The 17,014-nt window shown below is 45.9% G+C and overlaps 2 protein-coding genes across 6 annotated transcripts in view; one reads left to right on the forward strand and one right to left on the reverse strand.

Moving 5' to 3' along the window:
• The window catches only part of MEI1 (meiotic double-stranded break formation protein 1), a 35,616-nt gene extending 23,504 nt beyond the window's left edge, over nt 1–12,112 (reverse strand). For 4 of the 5 annotated variants that reach the window (XM_048934100.1, XM_048934092.1, XM_048934082.1 and 1 more), the window contains exons 1-11: nt 11,996–12,112; nt 11,723–11,846; nt 9,405–9,455; nt 7,809–7,882; nt 7,068–7,173; nt 6,162–6,365; nt 4,855–4,985; nt 4,201–4,315; nt 3,310–3,426; nt 2,652–2,751; nt 74–208 (exon numbers count right to left, since the gene is read on the reverse strand). In XM_048934100.1, coding sequence (XP_048790057.1) covers nt 74–208; nt 2,652–2,751; nt 3,310–3,426; nt 4,201–4,315; nt 4,855–4,985; nt 6,162–6,365; nt 7,068–7,173; nt 7,809–7,882; nt 9,405–9,455; nt 11,723–11,846; nt 11,996–12,112 — 1,274 coding nt within the window. Of the gene's footprint in view, nt 1–73; nt 209–2,651; nt 2,752–3,309; nt 3,427–4,200; nt 4,316–4,854; nt 4,986–6,161; nt 6,366–6,910; nt 7,046–7,067; nt 7,174–7,808; nt 7,883–9,404; nt 9,456–11,722; nt 11,847–11,995 lie in introns of those variants that run through there. The other variant, XM_048934111.1, reaches the window with a different exon arrangement.
• A 74-nt stretch (nt 12,113–12,186) lies between these two features.
• Nucleotides 12,187–14,879, forward strand: SNU13 (small nuclear ribonucleoprotein 13). The gene is made up of 3 exons (XM_048934209.1): nt 12,187–12,292; nt 12,865–12,985; nt 13,933–14,879. Exons 1-3 carry the CDS (start codon nt 12,290–12,292, stop codon nt 14,193–14,195), a joined length of 387 nt encoding a protein of 128 aa, XP_048790166.1. The 5' UTR covers nt 12,187–12,289; the 3' UTR covers nt 14,196–14,879.
• Nucleotides 14,880–17,014: the final 2,135 nt, after the last annotated feature.

Here is a 17,014-nt window from a genome sequence, read left to right on the forward strand (position 1 = left end):
ACAGGGGAGCTGCAGAGACCAACATTTCTTCAGATCTATCTGAAGAAAAGCCTGTAAATACTTTCCTGCCTACCTCAGAAAAGCTGCCACAGCTTTCACAGCCTCCACTACCACCTCCAGCACTGGGCAGTCCACTGTCTTCATCAAAACATCAATGGCATCTATACATATACCTCGGTTCGTGAATAATTTAATCTCCACTGGTTGCCTGCAAAGAGAAAACAGAGTAAGCAAGGAGAATATTGTCAGGTCAAGTAACTGTATTGTCCTCTCCTTATTTGACCAAACGGAGTGAAGAGCCATGTGGCTCCAGCCATGATTTTTAGTATTCAGAGCCAGCTGCTCACAAGGATGCAGTCTCAAACTTGAGTAGGTGGAGGGTTTGCTACAAAGAGTGAACTTCAGCAGGTCTGGAGTCCTACCATGATGAAAAGAGCCTACAGTCTGGATGACTTTGTACTGTGCCTGCACATAGCGACATGAAAAACACATGAAAAAAGAGGCTCTGCAAAACACAGTCCCTGTATAGGACTTTATGCTGAGGCCATCTGCTCTGGCATTTGTAGGTTCATCTAGCAATTCACATTTCTGAGTAAACAAGCAAACACTACCATACTAGAAGAAGGACAATGCCAAGAGAATAGCTTCTCTAACAGTCCTGCAGTGATTCTACTGCTGGATGCTGCTGGCACAGGGACTTTCAAGAACTTGAGAAGTAAACAGGAAAAAACAGAAACAACCATAATTCAATTGTTTTGACATTTTTTCTTGATAGTGACCATTTTGGTCATCTGATCACTTTGTGACCCAATGACTTCGAGCATTCAGCATGAGAGCACGGAGGGATGACAAGCCATTAATCCCATTACTGGGCAGAGATGTACAAATGACTCATCTGACTCCTGAAAAGTCAGGTACGCTCGTGAGAGAGGAGAAGGTAAGCAGCTACATGTGGAAAAGAGGCATTAATGGTCTGCCAGAAAGTATCTCCAAAAGCAAAGCAAGAAAAGAAGCAGAGCATGATAGCAGCCAGGCTTGGAAGCCAGAGTATTCCCCATTACTCCATTTTCATAGACATGACAAGACTAAGGCAAGCCAGGAGCACGTGCTCCCATGCACAAACGGGAGAGAAGAATCAACTGCAGTAGAAATTAAATTAGTAGCTCAGCTGCAGGCAAAAAGTGAACAGAGGCAGAGCCACTCTTCAGCCACTCAGTGGGAGCAAATCCAGCTTGGCAGTCACTTCACATTCTGCTGCAAGAAAGGGCAGAGAGGTGGGCAAGGCAGGGATAAGGCCAGGGAACGCAGGCACCAGGACCAGCCTCTGGCCCAAGCCATATGTGCTGAACCTCAAGTTGTTTCTACTTACACTCTATTTTTATTAATCCCTTCTATTTCCTTCCTTTAATCACTGACCCTTTGAAGTAAAACACATCAGGAAAAAAAGTCTTCACTGACTCATGCAGAGAAGAAGGGATGGAGGAGTACTGCTGACTCACCCAAGAGGCACAAACCCACTTGCAATATGGTGTACTGTGATGTCTGCAGGGCCAGGGAAACAAATGCATTAAATACAGAACTCCTGCACCTTCCTGAAGCCCCATGTCCTTGGATCCCAAACTCTGCGCGCCACTCTGGTTGTGCTGGGAGAGAAAAGCACTCCACAGAGAGCTACCCACCATTCCTGACACTTTTGGCAGTGCCAACACAGGCAGTACATCTTGTCTGGATAACATCAGAGCGTGGGGGTCAATTACAGAGTAAGAGAACCCAGCTGCAAGGAAAACCAAGAGATGTTCCAGCATGAGACCATTTTCTCCATATGATACAGTTTAAAATAAAATGGCATTTTAAATGTAAGCCTCTGAGAAACAGGACGTGTGTGCTAGAAAATGAGAGTAATTGCACAGAACATTCTCTTTGTTTTACAAGTGTAAATGCTGTAATTAGTGTTTCCCACATTTTAGTTTCTCTTTCTGACAGATCCCACACTGGCCTCATCACACTGTTCTTTCTCCTTTTTACCCTAGCACTTGCTACAAAAATTGACTGACATTTCCAAAATTCAGCTCTAGGGCTCTCTTGGGGGACCTAAGTGGCAAAAACAAGATTCTGTCACTAGCACAACACGACATGAACAAGATCATACAGGCAGGAACAGGAAGCAGAGAAGAAAAACAAGCCAGAGTATGTTATTCCTTAGTAGAAAACAAGGGGAGAAACTGACAGAACGCATTAATAGTTCGGCCTGGAATTTGTTTTTGCTGTTTGAATTTAGCTCAGATGAAGACAGAGGACTAGAAGCCATGGAATGTACATGCTCTGTTTTGTCACTTAGCAGGAGCCAGCTGGCTCACATATACCTGGACTTTCCTAGGCTTTGCCTCCTTTTATGCCTACAGATGAAAGGAGAATTCACTCCCCAGACTGCCAAGGAAGCAGGGAGAGGCAGATGTATTGGTGGAAATGTGCACAAAGAAGGCAAGCTGGGAGATTTGGAAACAGCTATCAGGCCCTTCTTCACAGGACTAAACACAAGGGCTCAAGAAGTGCAGATATTTGGCCTAGGAAAAAGAACTCAAAAACACAACAGTTTCCATTTTAAGGCATCAAATTCTGCATCTGTGAGCCTGACAGGGGCAATCCCTTACCGTTTCACTATTTCAGTGAAGAGCAGGAGCCCTTGCTTGTGTAACTCCATATTGTTCAACTGCAGGACATCCTGGAGACTTCTCACCAGAGATTCTATGCCTGCAATATTCAAGAGAAGTTACAGAGGAGGATTTTAACACCCCCCAACCTCCCAGATTCCAGGATGGGAGAAAAACAAATATTTGAAAGGAAGGAAGATTTGAACAATCATTCTTCTGAGCCACTGTCTGAAACAACTGCCCAAGCCATCATTTTTGCTCAGCTCCCTGATAACAGGCATCAGCTCCCACTGCTGAAGGGAAGTCCAGAAAAACAGAATTTGGCCTTTCTTCCTAAAACCACCTTTGACACCTCCACAGAGATACCTAGCAGTAACTCCTGATAACTGGCTATTACTAGCAGTCAGGTTATAGTAACAGTCACGACAACTGGTTATTACAGTGGATGCATGCTCATCAGAAACTCATTAGGACAGCGACACTGTAAACTCAAGCTGCGGTAGACACCACAAACGCATCCGATAGGTACTCATTTTCAGTGCTTTATCCATCCTGACTAGACACTGTGATGGTGTGTAAAGCACTGAAATTCAGCTAGAGGCACAACAAATGCCAGCAATATTACTGGCGGTCACTGTCAGAAAGGCCGATGACTCACCATACACTGTGTGACACTTGGAGAAGAAAAGGCGCTCTTCGGTGAGGAGAAGCAGCGAGCAATACACTGAGCAGATGAGAATTTCACTGTTGCACATGAGGCACTCAAAAAGGAATTCTGTGAAAACACACATACAAATAAGGTCGCCCCGGTAAGAGGCTCACAGCGTGGCAAAGCTGCTCGTAGAACAGAGCAGAGGAAGGAGGAAGAAAGTAGGAATCATACTGACAGCCAGAGGGAGAATGGATGTATTATGAAATGGAAGGAATGGAGGATGGAGTGAATACTCAGAGGCATGCTAGCCTTCAAACCACGGTGATTGGAGAGCAGAGTCCCCCAGGCAGGCTTCTTCCCAGCACAAACTTAACAGGCAGGAGCTGAATTGTGGCTCTAGCCTCTGGCGTAAATGAAGTCACAAAGCAAGCTTTAACACAGATGCGGTGATCTTTTTTTTCCTAAGAACTTTCACATCTCACAAAGAATTTGCAAAATCAAAGCACTTCTGTCTTCTGGGAATAGAGTGAACAACAACCCATCTCCTAAAGCTATATTCCAAAGCCAGATCTAACAGATCAAATTCTATGAAAATTCACAATATTTACTAAGATAAGATGGAAACCCAGCCAGGTTAGACTTTTCACCTATGCTTCAAGAGGTTCCTCGACCAAATTCTTGCTGAGGAAATCCCATTTTGCCAGTTGACAACTACTTCTATACTTTCAATTGAAAACTCATTTTTCACTACTGTTTCTAAAATCACATTAGACATTTCTACTGATACTAAAAGGTCATTGCATAGATTATGTCATCCGGGGATTGCATGGAGCCAGACTGATTCTTAGAACAAAAAGCCAGGGAGATGGACAATACAATGTTATTGCACTTCTTCACCTGGGACATCAGCATGGATAAAGGCAGGAGCATATCTGCTGGGAGAGTGAACCAGCACTGCAGCCATACAGTGAGAGCTTGCTGCCTGTAACATCTCATCTCTGGTCAACAAAAGCTGTCGTGAAACAAAAGCAAAAAGGAGAGAGGAAGTCAACTGTGCAGGTATGAGGAGTAACAGTCTCCTCTAAATTTAAAAAGTTCAAACATAAATGAAGGTCTCTCTTTTAACACACATTTCATTGGTTAAACTTGGCAAAGCAAGACAAAATGCTGGATTAAACGCACTCAAAAATACAGTGTGAGAACCACAATAAATAGTATTATGAATAGGAATAGCTCCACCTCAATATTTAGTCATGTTAGCACTGCCAGAGCTGTATCAGAACTTAAGCGTCAGTGAGTAAAACCAGCTGAGGCCACAAGGAAAACTCTAGGATACAGGAATGAACAATAAGGAGACCTATGGTAGTGCCCAGGTTTTCTACTGCAGTCTCTATTGCTGGTCAGTGTTGGGGTGACAGCACCCAAATGCCTCAAATAAAAATTCAATACAGGCTATCAAACTCCTACATCTACTAACAGCTCACCTCAGAACAAGGGACAATGTGTTAAAAAGTCATAGGTTGCATGCTGTAAGACTACTTCATCAATCACCTTTTTGAGAATGAGTGGAAGTGGATTTTCCCCTTCTAACAAATCAGAGTTTTCAGATTCTTCTTCTGGTTTTGAATTATTCATAAGAATGGATACAAACCGGTCAGATTTCAGCAGCTCCTTCAGCAAACCTGCAAAAAGGGGAGCAAAAGTGAGCATCACAAAATGGACATGGGATTAATTCAGAAGTACTTACAGCCAAAGACTTGTCAGTTTCCTTCTCTTTCCAGCCCTCTGAGCAAAGACCCTAACTTCAAGTAGAGCAAGCTTCTTCTGACTTACATAAACAGAAAGTGCCATGAGCTACGCATCTGGCAACCCCTTGTCACTGGTTCTTTTTGCCAGGTCTGATTGCTCCCCATTCCTGAGAGATCTGTATGTGCAGTAGTAAATGACCCCTTGAGCCTTCTACTTGTCTTCTGCGCTCCAGTACTTTCCCCTTAAATTGTTTCTTTAGAGAGCTCTTAATTTGCATTTTTCACCATGCTAAAGCCAAGGACCAAACAGTTAACTAGATATTTTCCCTGGAATACTTCCTAGAGCCGTGGCATTTATCTCCTCTTCCTGCTTTCATAGGCTCTTGCTGAAATGGCTGCATTTCATTAAAGGACATCCACACATAGAAAAACAAACAAACAAAACCCTTCAGTATAAAAGCATAGAGCACTGCTACAGATACTGGTGCAAATCATCTGCACACATCGGCACAAATTCACAAGGGATAAAGCATGAGATCAATTTTCAAAGAAATCATCATCCTTTCCTAGCAGCTGAGTAGATCTGAGGAGCAAGCCAATTCCTGCTTGCATCCTACAAGGAAAAGGAAATCCTTGGATTGTTTGCAACCAAACAGTGTGAGGAAGGCTGAAATTGTGCTCTCTACCAACAGCTGGTAAGTGCAATATGAAGAATAAATGCACAAATCTGACCCTTCCAAATGTTATTCTGTTCTGGTTCTATACAAAACCCACCTGTCTGTGCAGTGTGCTTGCATTCAGGCAGTTTGAGTCTGATAGCATCATATTCAGACAAGTCAAATCACAGGGCAAACCCTGAGGAAACTTTGAAGATTAATCAGTGCTAGGCAACCATAGGCTTTAGGGACAACAGAGGCTGGGGGAGCACAACAGCAGGTCTGGGTTACTTCACTGCTGTCTAGTAACAGAAAGGATCAATTGGTTCAAATGAGCATAAAAACAGCTCCTCTAAAGCCCGACCTATATCAGGGTATCTTAAACCATCCAAGGATTTCTGCTTTGCTCTAAACCTTCCCTTGTACTTTGCAGTTTCTCTCAGTAGTGCCTTACCCAAGCAATTAACCTGCAGCTCCTTTGTCTGCGCATGGCCAAAAGTATTCAAGAAGAGGCCACACAGCCTTTCTTCAAAGTGTGCTGAGAGCTTTTCTGTGCCAACAGGAGAGGAGTACAGCTTGCCATACAAGTAACAGACAGCAGCCTTTACACCTTCATTTGGGTACATCAAGCCCACCAGCAGATGATCCACTAAATTACCTAGTGTGAGGAACAGAAATGGCAAACATTCATACCAATGAGCTGACTTGTAAGCTGACTTTTTTAAAGCATCAGCCTATTTCCCTCAAAAACCTGTGCTGCGATTTAAATCCAGTAGGCAGCCAAGCACCACACAGCCACTCACTGTCTCGTCTCTCAGTCAAAACCAGTACAACTTGCACAAGCCCACTGCACAGGCTGGTGTACATAGATTAACAACTACCAATGGATGTTGTGCTACCTCACCAGTGTTTCTCCCTCTGATCCAGTCAAACATTCATGAACATTGGGAATGCTTCTAAGAGTCTCTGAGCAGAGGTACAGTAAAAAATGGCACAAGGAGAAAACTGTTCACCATATGCATTTCCACCACCACCACCTCTACAAAGAGCTAAGTATGCTCACCAGACCCCAGAAGCTGAACCCAGGAGAGGAAAACAAAACATGTACTGCTCACAAGGCATGCCTACAAACACAATTCTCAGAGGCTGTTTTTGTCAGGATGGCTAAGAGCACAACACCAAGCCTACTACTGAGGTACTGACCAGCAACCCAGGAGGTCTGCGTGCCACTTCATCTTCAGGGACAAGATTCTTGTGCAACCTTTGTAAATGCACACAGGAGGGGAAAGACAGTGCGTGCATGCTTATGTGTGTTAGAGCTGTGACTACAACCCTTCAGTGGAGCGTGAAGGCTACTCACTGTGCTCCACCACCAGTATGTCAGCAAAGCCTGGGACAGCATCTGCTAGCTTGCCCAAGAGACTGAATGTGGGCAGGCTGCCTCTTCTGGTAGTTGCTTTGCACAGCTGTAGAGGAGACAGAGGAAGGAAATGTTTCACACAGTACACAGTTAGAAAGACACAAAAACCAATATGCTCTCTCCAAAACAGGATCTTCACCTAAATCAGGTCCTTTTCATCATTTAGGATAAATCAGAGGAAAACTCTGAACATACCTAAAATCCCCAAAATACAACAGTGTTTCTTTAATTTATCCAAGAAATCTCTTTCTTGTTGCCCCTTTCCCCTCCAGCTCCTATAAGAGCAGACGAACCAGCTGAATTTCTCCCTGCTTTTGCTATTTCTCAATTTTTTGCACCCCACAGGACCACCACAAACTTAGGAATGAAGACAGCAGAGTGCTGTGAAAGCTCCTCATTTCACTGACGCAGGAAAGGAGGAAAAGAAGAATCTGAGGAAGGCACACAGTTCCATTAAAGCATTATGAAGCCATATAGCTACAGCGTGCCATGAGAGCAATAGGAAAACTCCAGAGAAGACACCAATGCCAAAATCACAGCAGGGGAACTGGCATTAGGACGTCCCACTACAGTAGAAGCTGCATCCCAAAGCAGTAGCCGCAGTCTCGCAGGGCCTCTCATTTTCATCTCTTCAACTTCTGAAGAACTGAAAGGAAGGGCAGAGAATTCATCTTCACTGACCTCTTTTTGGCTTTCATCCAGAATGCAGCGCAAGTACTGCTCTGACTTCAGCTCCACTATAAGCTGCACAAGAACTAGGCAGAAGAAATGGGATCAGTAATTCACATTGAAGAGCACTCACAATCCATCCTCCACAGGGCTTTAGCAGGCCAGTGAGCAAAGAGCTTAGCCATTAAATGAACGTGGGGCTGCTGAGAGTGCAGGGTAACAGCAAAGCCCCAGTGCTATTAGTTCTGATAGCCCAGCTGAGGCTCTCTGCAGCAACATTACAGCAGCAATCCTGTTCTAGCAGCACCACAGCCCATGCATAGAAATGATAAAGGGTCTATCAGGACATCAAGTAAATATAAGGAAGGAAGGAAACAAAGCCCAAGTTTGAAACCATGAAAAAATCTGATACTTGAATAGAGCAGGCATCCTAAAGTATGAAAACTGGCCTTTAAAAACAGCCTTGCAGAGAAGGTAACATTACAGTCTACCAGACATACACATGTAGGTATCCCCTACACCTTTCCATAAATTGAGGCCCTACTTATCTTTGTGACTCTTAACTGAGGCACAGTACAGAATATCACTCCATACGATTTCATAAGGCTAGTTTGGCTATATCTTCTTGTCATGGCATGACTCATTTCAAGCAGGGCACACGGTACTCTAATACATTCTTTTTACTCATATTCTAAGAAAGCATTAAAAAAACAAAACAAAACAAACAAAAAAAAGAACACAGAGACTTCTAGATGTACCACTTCTTGGTATATCCAGGGCAATACTGTGAGTTTATCTAGGAGACCTACTTTAGATGAAGGGACAACTTTCTGAGCAGAGGCATATCTTGAGGCAGATGATATATAGGTGCTTTAATGGCCCTTTCCTGCCTGGAACTCTCAGAATTCCTAAGAAGTGTTCTATTTCTAAGAACATTCAATAATTAGGTATCAAGTTAAAATTCCTCTGTTTGAAATTATCCATCTCTCAGCAGAACCACATCCTGACAGAAAGATCTCTCACCTTTGCAACACTTTTCAAGCACGTGTCTGAAAACTGATACCTCCCTGAAAGGAGCTGGTTACATCTCCTTTCATCTCTCATGGCTGGACAGGAGGAAATCGCTGCTCTGTGAATATCACAAGACTCAGCAGAGATGCCCAAGGTTAATAGGACTGCAGACATCTCTTCTCAGCCCTGCAGGCGTTTCCAGATTACAAATGAAGGACTGCTAAGAGAGAGGAATCTAGAAGATGTACAGCTACGTCCCAAATACTGTTTGTCCTGAGGAGAAAGCACTAGGTTCCAAAGCTCAGTGAAGCCAATGTGAAGATTTCCATTTGGTCAGGTTCAAAGATGGGGCTTTATTTACAAGTGCTACCCTTCTGATGGCACACACAGAACCCGAGGGAGAAATGCTAACGTTTAAATGCACACACACTTCACATGGACGCACCACAAAATACTGGAATGGTCTGCTTATCACTTTTGCAACTGATAGAAAATAGAAGCTCTCCTCAATTCAAGCTGTGCTGAAGCTGAGCTATCAGACAAGATGGATGCCTCTCACAGACTGCCACTGACTGGCACACAGCACCTGCACCTCACCTTCTCCAAACTGGTCCTGCGCATCGCTGTCTTCTACTGCATGACACATCCCTGGAAGATAAAGCACAATCAATTGCAGAACTCATTTTTGCCTGTGATCATTGGTGCTGTAAAGCCTTCTTGTAAAAATAGCTGCACATTATTTCAGGACCAGTTTCCCCCTGCTTCACAAGAGGCCAATCTGACTGTCAGAAGAGGGTGAATTCTGCAAAAGGCGCCCTCATAACCAGGAAAAAGGGGCATGAGGTGTACTGTTCTCTCAGAATTTTTTATGTGCTTTGTAGTTGAAGTCAGTGGCTCCACCTATGTAGGTAAACATGAAACTGCAAACACCATTGCATGGTCCATCATCATACGTCTGAATTACAACACTACAGAATGACAGGAATCAAAGCCCAGCTATGAGATGTCCTTCTTATTTTACCCTTATTCTTACTCACCAAGTTTTCTCCCTCTACAGTACTGAAAATGCCAATCAATTACAGCAAAGCTGTCCCCTGAAAATTTAACTGTGTACCTTTCCAGAGAGGCACACAGACTGATTATTTAAAAACAGAGCACTGAAATGCAAGTACACCTCTGTCTTCTGGGGTATTTGGTTTAGGATCCTACAGTGTAGGAGTGAACTGGCCGTAAGCACTACTCCCTCCACATCTGTACAGGATTGTGTGCAGACAGTGCTCAATAAAAATTTGTGTGACCGAGAGAATGAAACCTGCACAACATTCTAATAAAGCTGTTTCCAATGCGCAAAGCACAGTTTGTGCTGGGAAACCAGCTGGGAAACGCAGCTTGAATTATTCAGTGTTGTGGCAAGGGAAGGGGCTTGTAAGTCACCTCGCACAAAGCACATATCTGTGATGTGCAAATGAGACTGTGGACTTCAAGGAACACAGTATAATTGCTCTTTGAAAGCATTTGCATTCATACCCTCCACCTTTCTCTTCCTGTCTGACCGTTCCCTCATTTACACTATCATTTCTCCTCTGACAGGATTTTAGATATTTCAAAGACCTTGCCCACAGCACTGCTGTGCAAACAGAAACAGTGAGAGATGTTCGAGATCTAAGGGACTGAAGCCACTTTCCGGCATCTCTCTGAACGCTGTGTTCTGCTGGGAGGCTGACCCACCAGGAAGAAACAGGTGTTGTAATCCTACAGCTAGAGGGATTTCAACAAATATAAAATGACAGTGGGGGAAAGAAATACTGTACCATTTGATACTAACTTCTGTAACACCCTTTTTAAGTTCACACTTCCATGTCTGTGTGGATCTTCATGTAGTGCCACAAGGTGAGAAAGCACTGAGGCATGAGACCAGAACAGAGGGTGTTCTGGGAAGAGTCATAAGCCAGAGCACTCAGGTCCCTGTAAAGACTTTAAAGATCTGTCAAGATGCTTAAGAAAGCTGTGGGAGCTTTATTAGCATGCCAGGTCTGCTCCCTGGGGAAGAGGGAAATTAATTGCCCTATTCTATTTGCAATGACAGACCCTTTTCCATGGGGAATAGCAGCATGTAAAGGAGAACATTGGCGGAAGTATGGAATTGGGTATTTCAGTGGTCTACTGCCATTTTGGGGGGGGAGTTGAATGTGGAGAAGCCTGCATCAGAGAAATCCCAGATACGTTTACAGACTGGGAGAACAACTCATTGAGAGCAGCTCTGCGGAGAAGGACCTGCGAATCCTGATAGATGAAAAAAGCTGGACATGAACCAGCAGCGTGCTCCTAAGGCCAACAGTATCCGGGGCTGCACCAAAAGAAGGGTGGCCAGCAGGATGAATGAGGTGATTGTCCCCCTCTGTTCTGCCTTTGTAAGGCCCCACTTGGAGTATCACATCTACACCTGGCACCTCAGCATAACAAAGATGCGGGGCTGTTGGAGTGGGGCCAGAGGAGGTCATAAAGATGCACAGAGGGCTGGAGCACCTTTCCTATGAAGACAGGCTAAGGGAGATGGGCTTGTTCAGTATGGAGAAGGCTGCAGGGAGACCTCATTGCGGCCTTCCAGTACTTCGAAGAAGCTTACAAGCAGACAGGGCACTGATTTTTCACATGGGTAGATAGCTATAAGACAAGGTGGAACAGCTTTCAATTAAAAGAGGAGAAATTTAGACTAAACGTCAGGTAAAATTGTCACTCAGAAGGCAGAGATGGGCTGGCACAGCTGCCCAGAGAGCTGTGGGTGCCCCATCCCTGGAGATTCAATGATAGGTTGGATAGGGCCCTGGGCAGCCTGAGCCGGGCTGGGATTTGAGGTCCCTTCCAACCCAAGCCTACGCAAAGGGTGCTGCGTTAGGCCGCGTGGGAGCTCTTACCGAAGAGCGTTCCTATCAGACAGAGGCAGCCCCTCTCGTCTGGAGCCAGCAGCTGGACGACCGGCAGCGCCTGCCACGCCAGGGCATCGCGCAAGCGGGACAGCGCGTGCTTCTTCCGCACCAGCTGCGGGTGGAAGACAACCGTTAGCGCCAGGCCCGCCCCAACGCTTATGGCGGCAGAAAAAGCGTCACCCCGCGTGCTCCGAGTCCCTGCCTCAAGGCGGGAGCGGGCTGCTGGGGGTACCGAGGCTTAGACGGAAGGGGAAGCCCCACCGAGGCTCCGCCATCGCCCAAGGTCTCCACGGCGCACGCGAGGCACAGCGGCGGCCGGAACGGCAGCGTCCACCTCGCGCCGTGCCGGTCGCGCAGCCGCTCGCAGCCCGCCGACATCGCCCCACGGCCGCTAGGGCGCGCGGTGGGCAGGGCCCTCGGCGAAGCCCGGCCCGCCTCTTCCCTCCGCCGTGCCCTCAGTTCCGGCGGCGTGCGGCCCGCTGCGCGCAGGAGCCTTGGGTCCCGGGTGTTCTCGCGCTGCGCTGGGAGCTGCACCGCGCCGCCGCCACCGCCGCCATGGTGAGCGCGGCCGGGGGAGATGCGGGATGTCCGGGGAAGGGTCCGCTTCCATGCCCAGGCAGGAGGCGGGCGGGCGGGCGGGGAGCACGTGGGGGCCGCGCTGCGTGGGGCTGCGCCGAGGGGCATCCAGTGTCGAGTTGTGGGCTGATATACGTGGTATGCGTAGGTGCTTGAAAGAGGTTGTGGCGATGTGCGGGCAGCCTCCTCTTCTGGGTAGTAGCTGTAGGATGAGAGGTGATTGCCTCAAGTTTCGCCAGGGGACATTCGGGTTGGGTAACAGGAAGCATTTTTCAGAAGGAGCGGTGCTGCGGTGGCACAGGCTGCCCAGGGAGGTGGTGGGATCACCGACCCGGGAGGTGTTCCAGAACCGTGTGGATGTGGCACTGAGGGACGTGGTCATTGGGCATGGAGGGGGTGGGCTGAAGGTTGGACTGGGTGATCCTGGAGCTCTTTTTCAACTATAGGTGATGCACAACACGTGGTGGACTTGCTGCATCTCTAATGTCCCTCAGAACAAACTTCTTTGCCCCTGATGTACTGCTCTCCCATCTTTTCCTTTCTCCTGTTTCTAGAGTGAGGCAGAGGTGAACCCCAAAGCTTATCCACTGGCTGACGCGCAGCTCACCAAGACGCTGCTGGACCTCGTGCAACAGTCCTGCAACTACAAGCAGCTACGCAAAGGAGCCAATGAAGGTGGGACAAGCAAGGCGTGCTGGGAATGCTGTGGGAAGCTGTGAATGGAGATTATAGTTTTTTCTCCAGCTGTGAGCCGTGAATATTATTTTTCATAGCTCTGACTGTCATGAGTGTCCCTCTCTTTCCTCCTCCTAGCTGCTTGGAGTGTGTTCCTGGTGCAAGTGCTGTGATCATTTGTGATGCGGCACTGGGATAACCAGGTGTCTTGCCAGCTTAAAATCTTAAGATAACTGGGGTTTGAGGGAAGCTCTGTAGCGCAGTCAGAGAATGGCACCTTTCACAGCTGGATCAAGGCTACTCAGGGCTTTATCTGGTTAAGCTTTATTTGAGGAAAAAAATAAATAATTAAGCATGGAAACTCCACAGTGTCTCCTGTGGCTTAAACTGCTTTCGTGCCAGAATTTTTTTCCCCTCATGTCCCCAGAATTTCCTCAAGGCAACAGTCACAGTCTGCGACTTGTCCTTTATACTGTGTGCTCATGGGGATAGCCTGGCTCCGTCCTTTCTGCAGTCTCCTTGGAGTGGCACAAGGCAGCAGTTATTCTCCTCCATACCCACCTTGGCTGGTTCTTCTCCAGTCTGCACAGATCCAGCTCCCTTGGTCTCATCTGCGGAGTGCTCCAGCTGCTAGCCCTGTGCTGGCCTCACTCCTTTGTGAATCTCTCAAGGTGTGAAGCTGGGTGCAGTAGCCTAGATGTGACCCTATGAATAGTCCCTCCTTGGGACCTGCTGTTGGCACTCAAGGGTCAGCCTTCTTCCTCTCATGGGTGCGCTACTGACTGCAAATTGTTCATTCTGGACTCGGAGCTGTGCTATTACATGGCCCTGTAGCTAACAGTTTTCTTTGGCCTGCCTTCTTGCTCATGCTGACTTCAGCATCTCTTAATGTTGTTCACGCGATGTGTTTCACGGAACCTAGACTTAGTTTTAGTTTCTTTTTACAGCCACCAAAACACTGAACCGAGGAATAGCAGAGTTCATTGTGATGGCTGCCGATGCTGAACCCTTGGAGATCATCCTGCACCTCCCTCTTCTCTGCGAGGACAAGAACGTTCCTTATGTGTTCGTGCGCTCCAAGCAGGCCTTGGGCCGGGCGTGTGGGGTTTCCCGGCCTGTCATCGCCTGCTCCATCACTATCAAGGAGGGATCACAGCTAAAGCCTCAGATCCAGTCTGTACAGCAAGCTATAGAGAGACTGTTGGTCTGAGCACCCATGAGTTTGAGTGTGTGTGGAATGGGTAATGGTGAAGTCAGGGGGGATTAATGTCTAGCTTTAGTTGATGACGTTATAGTTTTGATATCAGTGTTCCATTTAAAAAAATCACATTTTTGTTTAATAGTGGCTTAATTCTTAAAGTGTCTCTGCCTCTTCTCCCCTCCCTTTTTCTATTATTCCACTCCAACACCCATTCTTGTATTACTTCTTGAAAAGTGATAGTACAACTGTATTTACTGCTTGACGTTTAAAAGAAAAAAAATCCCCGCCTATCTCCACATCTGCCTGCTCAGGGCTTTTGTAACCTACCCACTAGCTTCCTAATTCTTCAGCCTCTAACAGGTGTATCTCTCTGTTTCAGAATGGTTTACTCTATGGGGGAATAAGGTATGTTGGTTCCGCAGCGCATCACATGTATTTGGGCTGCGGGAGTTGTTGCTTTGAAGTGAAGCAGCAAAGACCAAGCATAGGACTGTGGCTACTGTGTAGCAGCTGGTAGAGCCAGGATCAGTACACATAGCACAACCCTCCCTTCAGATCAGGCAGGAGACTTCTCTAAGAGGTTATGGGGAGCTGAAATCGTACAGCAGTGCGCAAGGGGAAATCTCTAATTTCACTTATTTTTAAATGCTGATTTTTTTTTTTAAAGAAAATAAAATTACTGACAAATCTAAACACAGGAACGTCCAGAATTGTCATTCCCTCGGGAAAGCACTTGCTAACTGAAGTGTTCCTACTTGTGAAGCTGAACTGCTCAGAGATTGCCTTAAGGCCATCGTTGTGTAGTAGATGAATATTCCCTCAGTTTTCTTTGCATGGATTGCAACAGTGATCTGCAAAGTTGGGGCTTCTTAAGACATTTAAATATAAAACTCACTCTTGGATAGAGAGCAGCTCGCTGTGTCTGATAAGTACTGCACATCTGGCCAATGACTGTAAAAATGATCTCACGCTTTTAGAGAAGCTGCTGCACTATAGTAATGTGCCTGAAGATCAGCCCTTTAAGTCATGGCCAGGACAACAGTGGACAAAGTGATTTCTCAGATAAAACAACCCGTGACTCAAGAAGGCGATACATAATTTCATGATCTTGAAAAGCATGAATGCTCCACCGGCATTCTGGATCTGGGGTGGTTTTATGGAGCTAGCTGTAGTTCAGTGCATGTTGTGTTATAAATTCCATTTCTGTTTTGAGCAGAAATGTAAACCTCTGCGTTGGAGTGGATCATACCGAATTTGTCTTTTGCAGGATGCCTGGACTTAACAGCTGGAAGCTCATCCCCAGCATTTTGTCTCCTTGTGTGGCTGCCCAGCTCAGCTGTGCCTCCCACCTTTCTGAGGCAGAAAGGAAAACTAGAGTGGAAAGACCAATAGGTCAGCAGCAGCAGCAGAAGGGAAAATAAGTTAACATTCTCACAGTGGTACCAACTGCATACCTTTTATTAAGTACATCTCAAGCAGATGAAAGCAGCTCACACAAGACTTAAGACAAATTGTATCTTTTTGTAAAGGGCTGATAAATTCATCTTAGCAAGAATATTACTGTCGTGTATACAAAGATCTCAGAGCCCTATTGTTTGTACAAATTTTGGAGAGCCTGCTGTCCCATCTACCAGTTCTGATCGCTGAGCTAGTTGTTTAAAACCACAGCTTGCCCTATCTGTACCGTGCCAAGACAGCTAATGTAACACAACGCACATACGAAACAGAAATAAAGGATTCTAGAGTAAATAAAACTAATTTTCTGCTTTGAAGCCTTCCATCGCCATCCCTGGTAAACTTATGCTTAATGCAATAGCCTGCCTTAAAAAGAAGAAAGGGAGATGTAATAACCTAGAAGAAACATAATTATCTAAAGCCTGGAACATAATGTGCCTGGGGGTTAGCAAGCCAAGACAGAAGTTAACAAGGGCATCCAGGATAGGAAAACTCACAAAATTAAGGTAGTCTCATTATTATATTGCACTCAATTCAGGCCTTGCTAAGACAAGCATTTACAGTAACTTCTCCACCTAGGGGCAAAAAGGAATTTATTGCTTAGACATTCTTAATAGCTATCATAATGTAAGCAGATTGAAAGTAAGACATGAGTTTCAGTCTGCAGGGCTCAGTATGTTAGCTGCTCTTTTGAAGCACTGTGTGTGGAAGTGGGCAGTGTAGTGGTACAGCTAGAGTGGTCGCAGTTCTCAGGCTGTTTTCAGCTGGCTCCCAATACACATTCTGCACTCACAGCACAGCCATGACCTTAACTTACAACTTAACTCTTCAATAAGTTGCCTAATGGAGTGTGCCAAACGGGAATCTGCTGAACGCAAACACCATGCAGACCAAAATAACTCATGTATTCCACGGCTGCATTCAGTGCTAAGTTACAGTTCAGCTAAACAACTAGCCACAAAGTTATCATTTTAACTCATCTTGGGCTGCAATGCAGGTGGGACATCCCAAGGGTGAAAGTTTAAAGAACAAGACGTACAACCCCACATGCAGCTTCATCAGTATGATTTAAAAAATACTCTGAGTAACACACAAGGGCTACTCTCCACAGTCTGCTACTTTTGGGCACAGGTTTTGGCACAGGAACTTGTATAATACTCTGACTCACACTCACTACAGAGGCGGAAAAGCACTATGCCATCTCAGTAATTTAGCTTGGATAAGTGCTTGCAGTTTTAAACAGAACACATGACTTTTTTCTTCTTTACCATTTCAAAAATGAAGACATGGCTAAGCAGCTCTATGAAGTACTGCTGTTCTGCCCAAAGGATTGGCTCCTGATCACTAGTAATGGTTCTCTGTTTTGTGATCTG

The sequence above is a fragment of the Lagopus muta genome, chromosome 1 (genome assembly GCF_023343835.1).
Source record: "Lagopus muta isolate bLagMut1 chromosome 1, bLagMut1 primary, whole genome shotgun sequence".
Lineage (NCBI taxonomy): Eukaryota > Metazoa > Chordata > Aves > Galliformes > Phasianidae > Lagopus > Lagopus muta.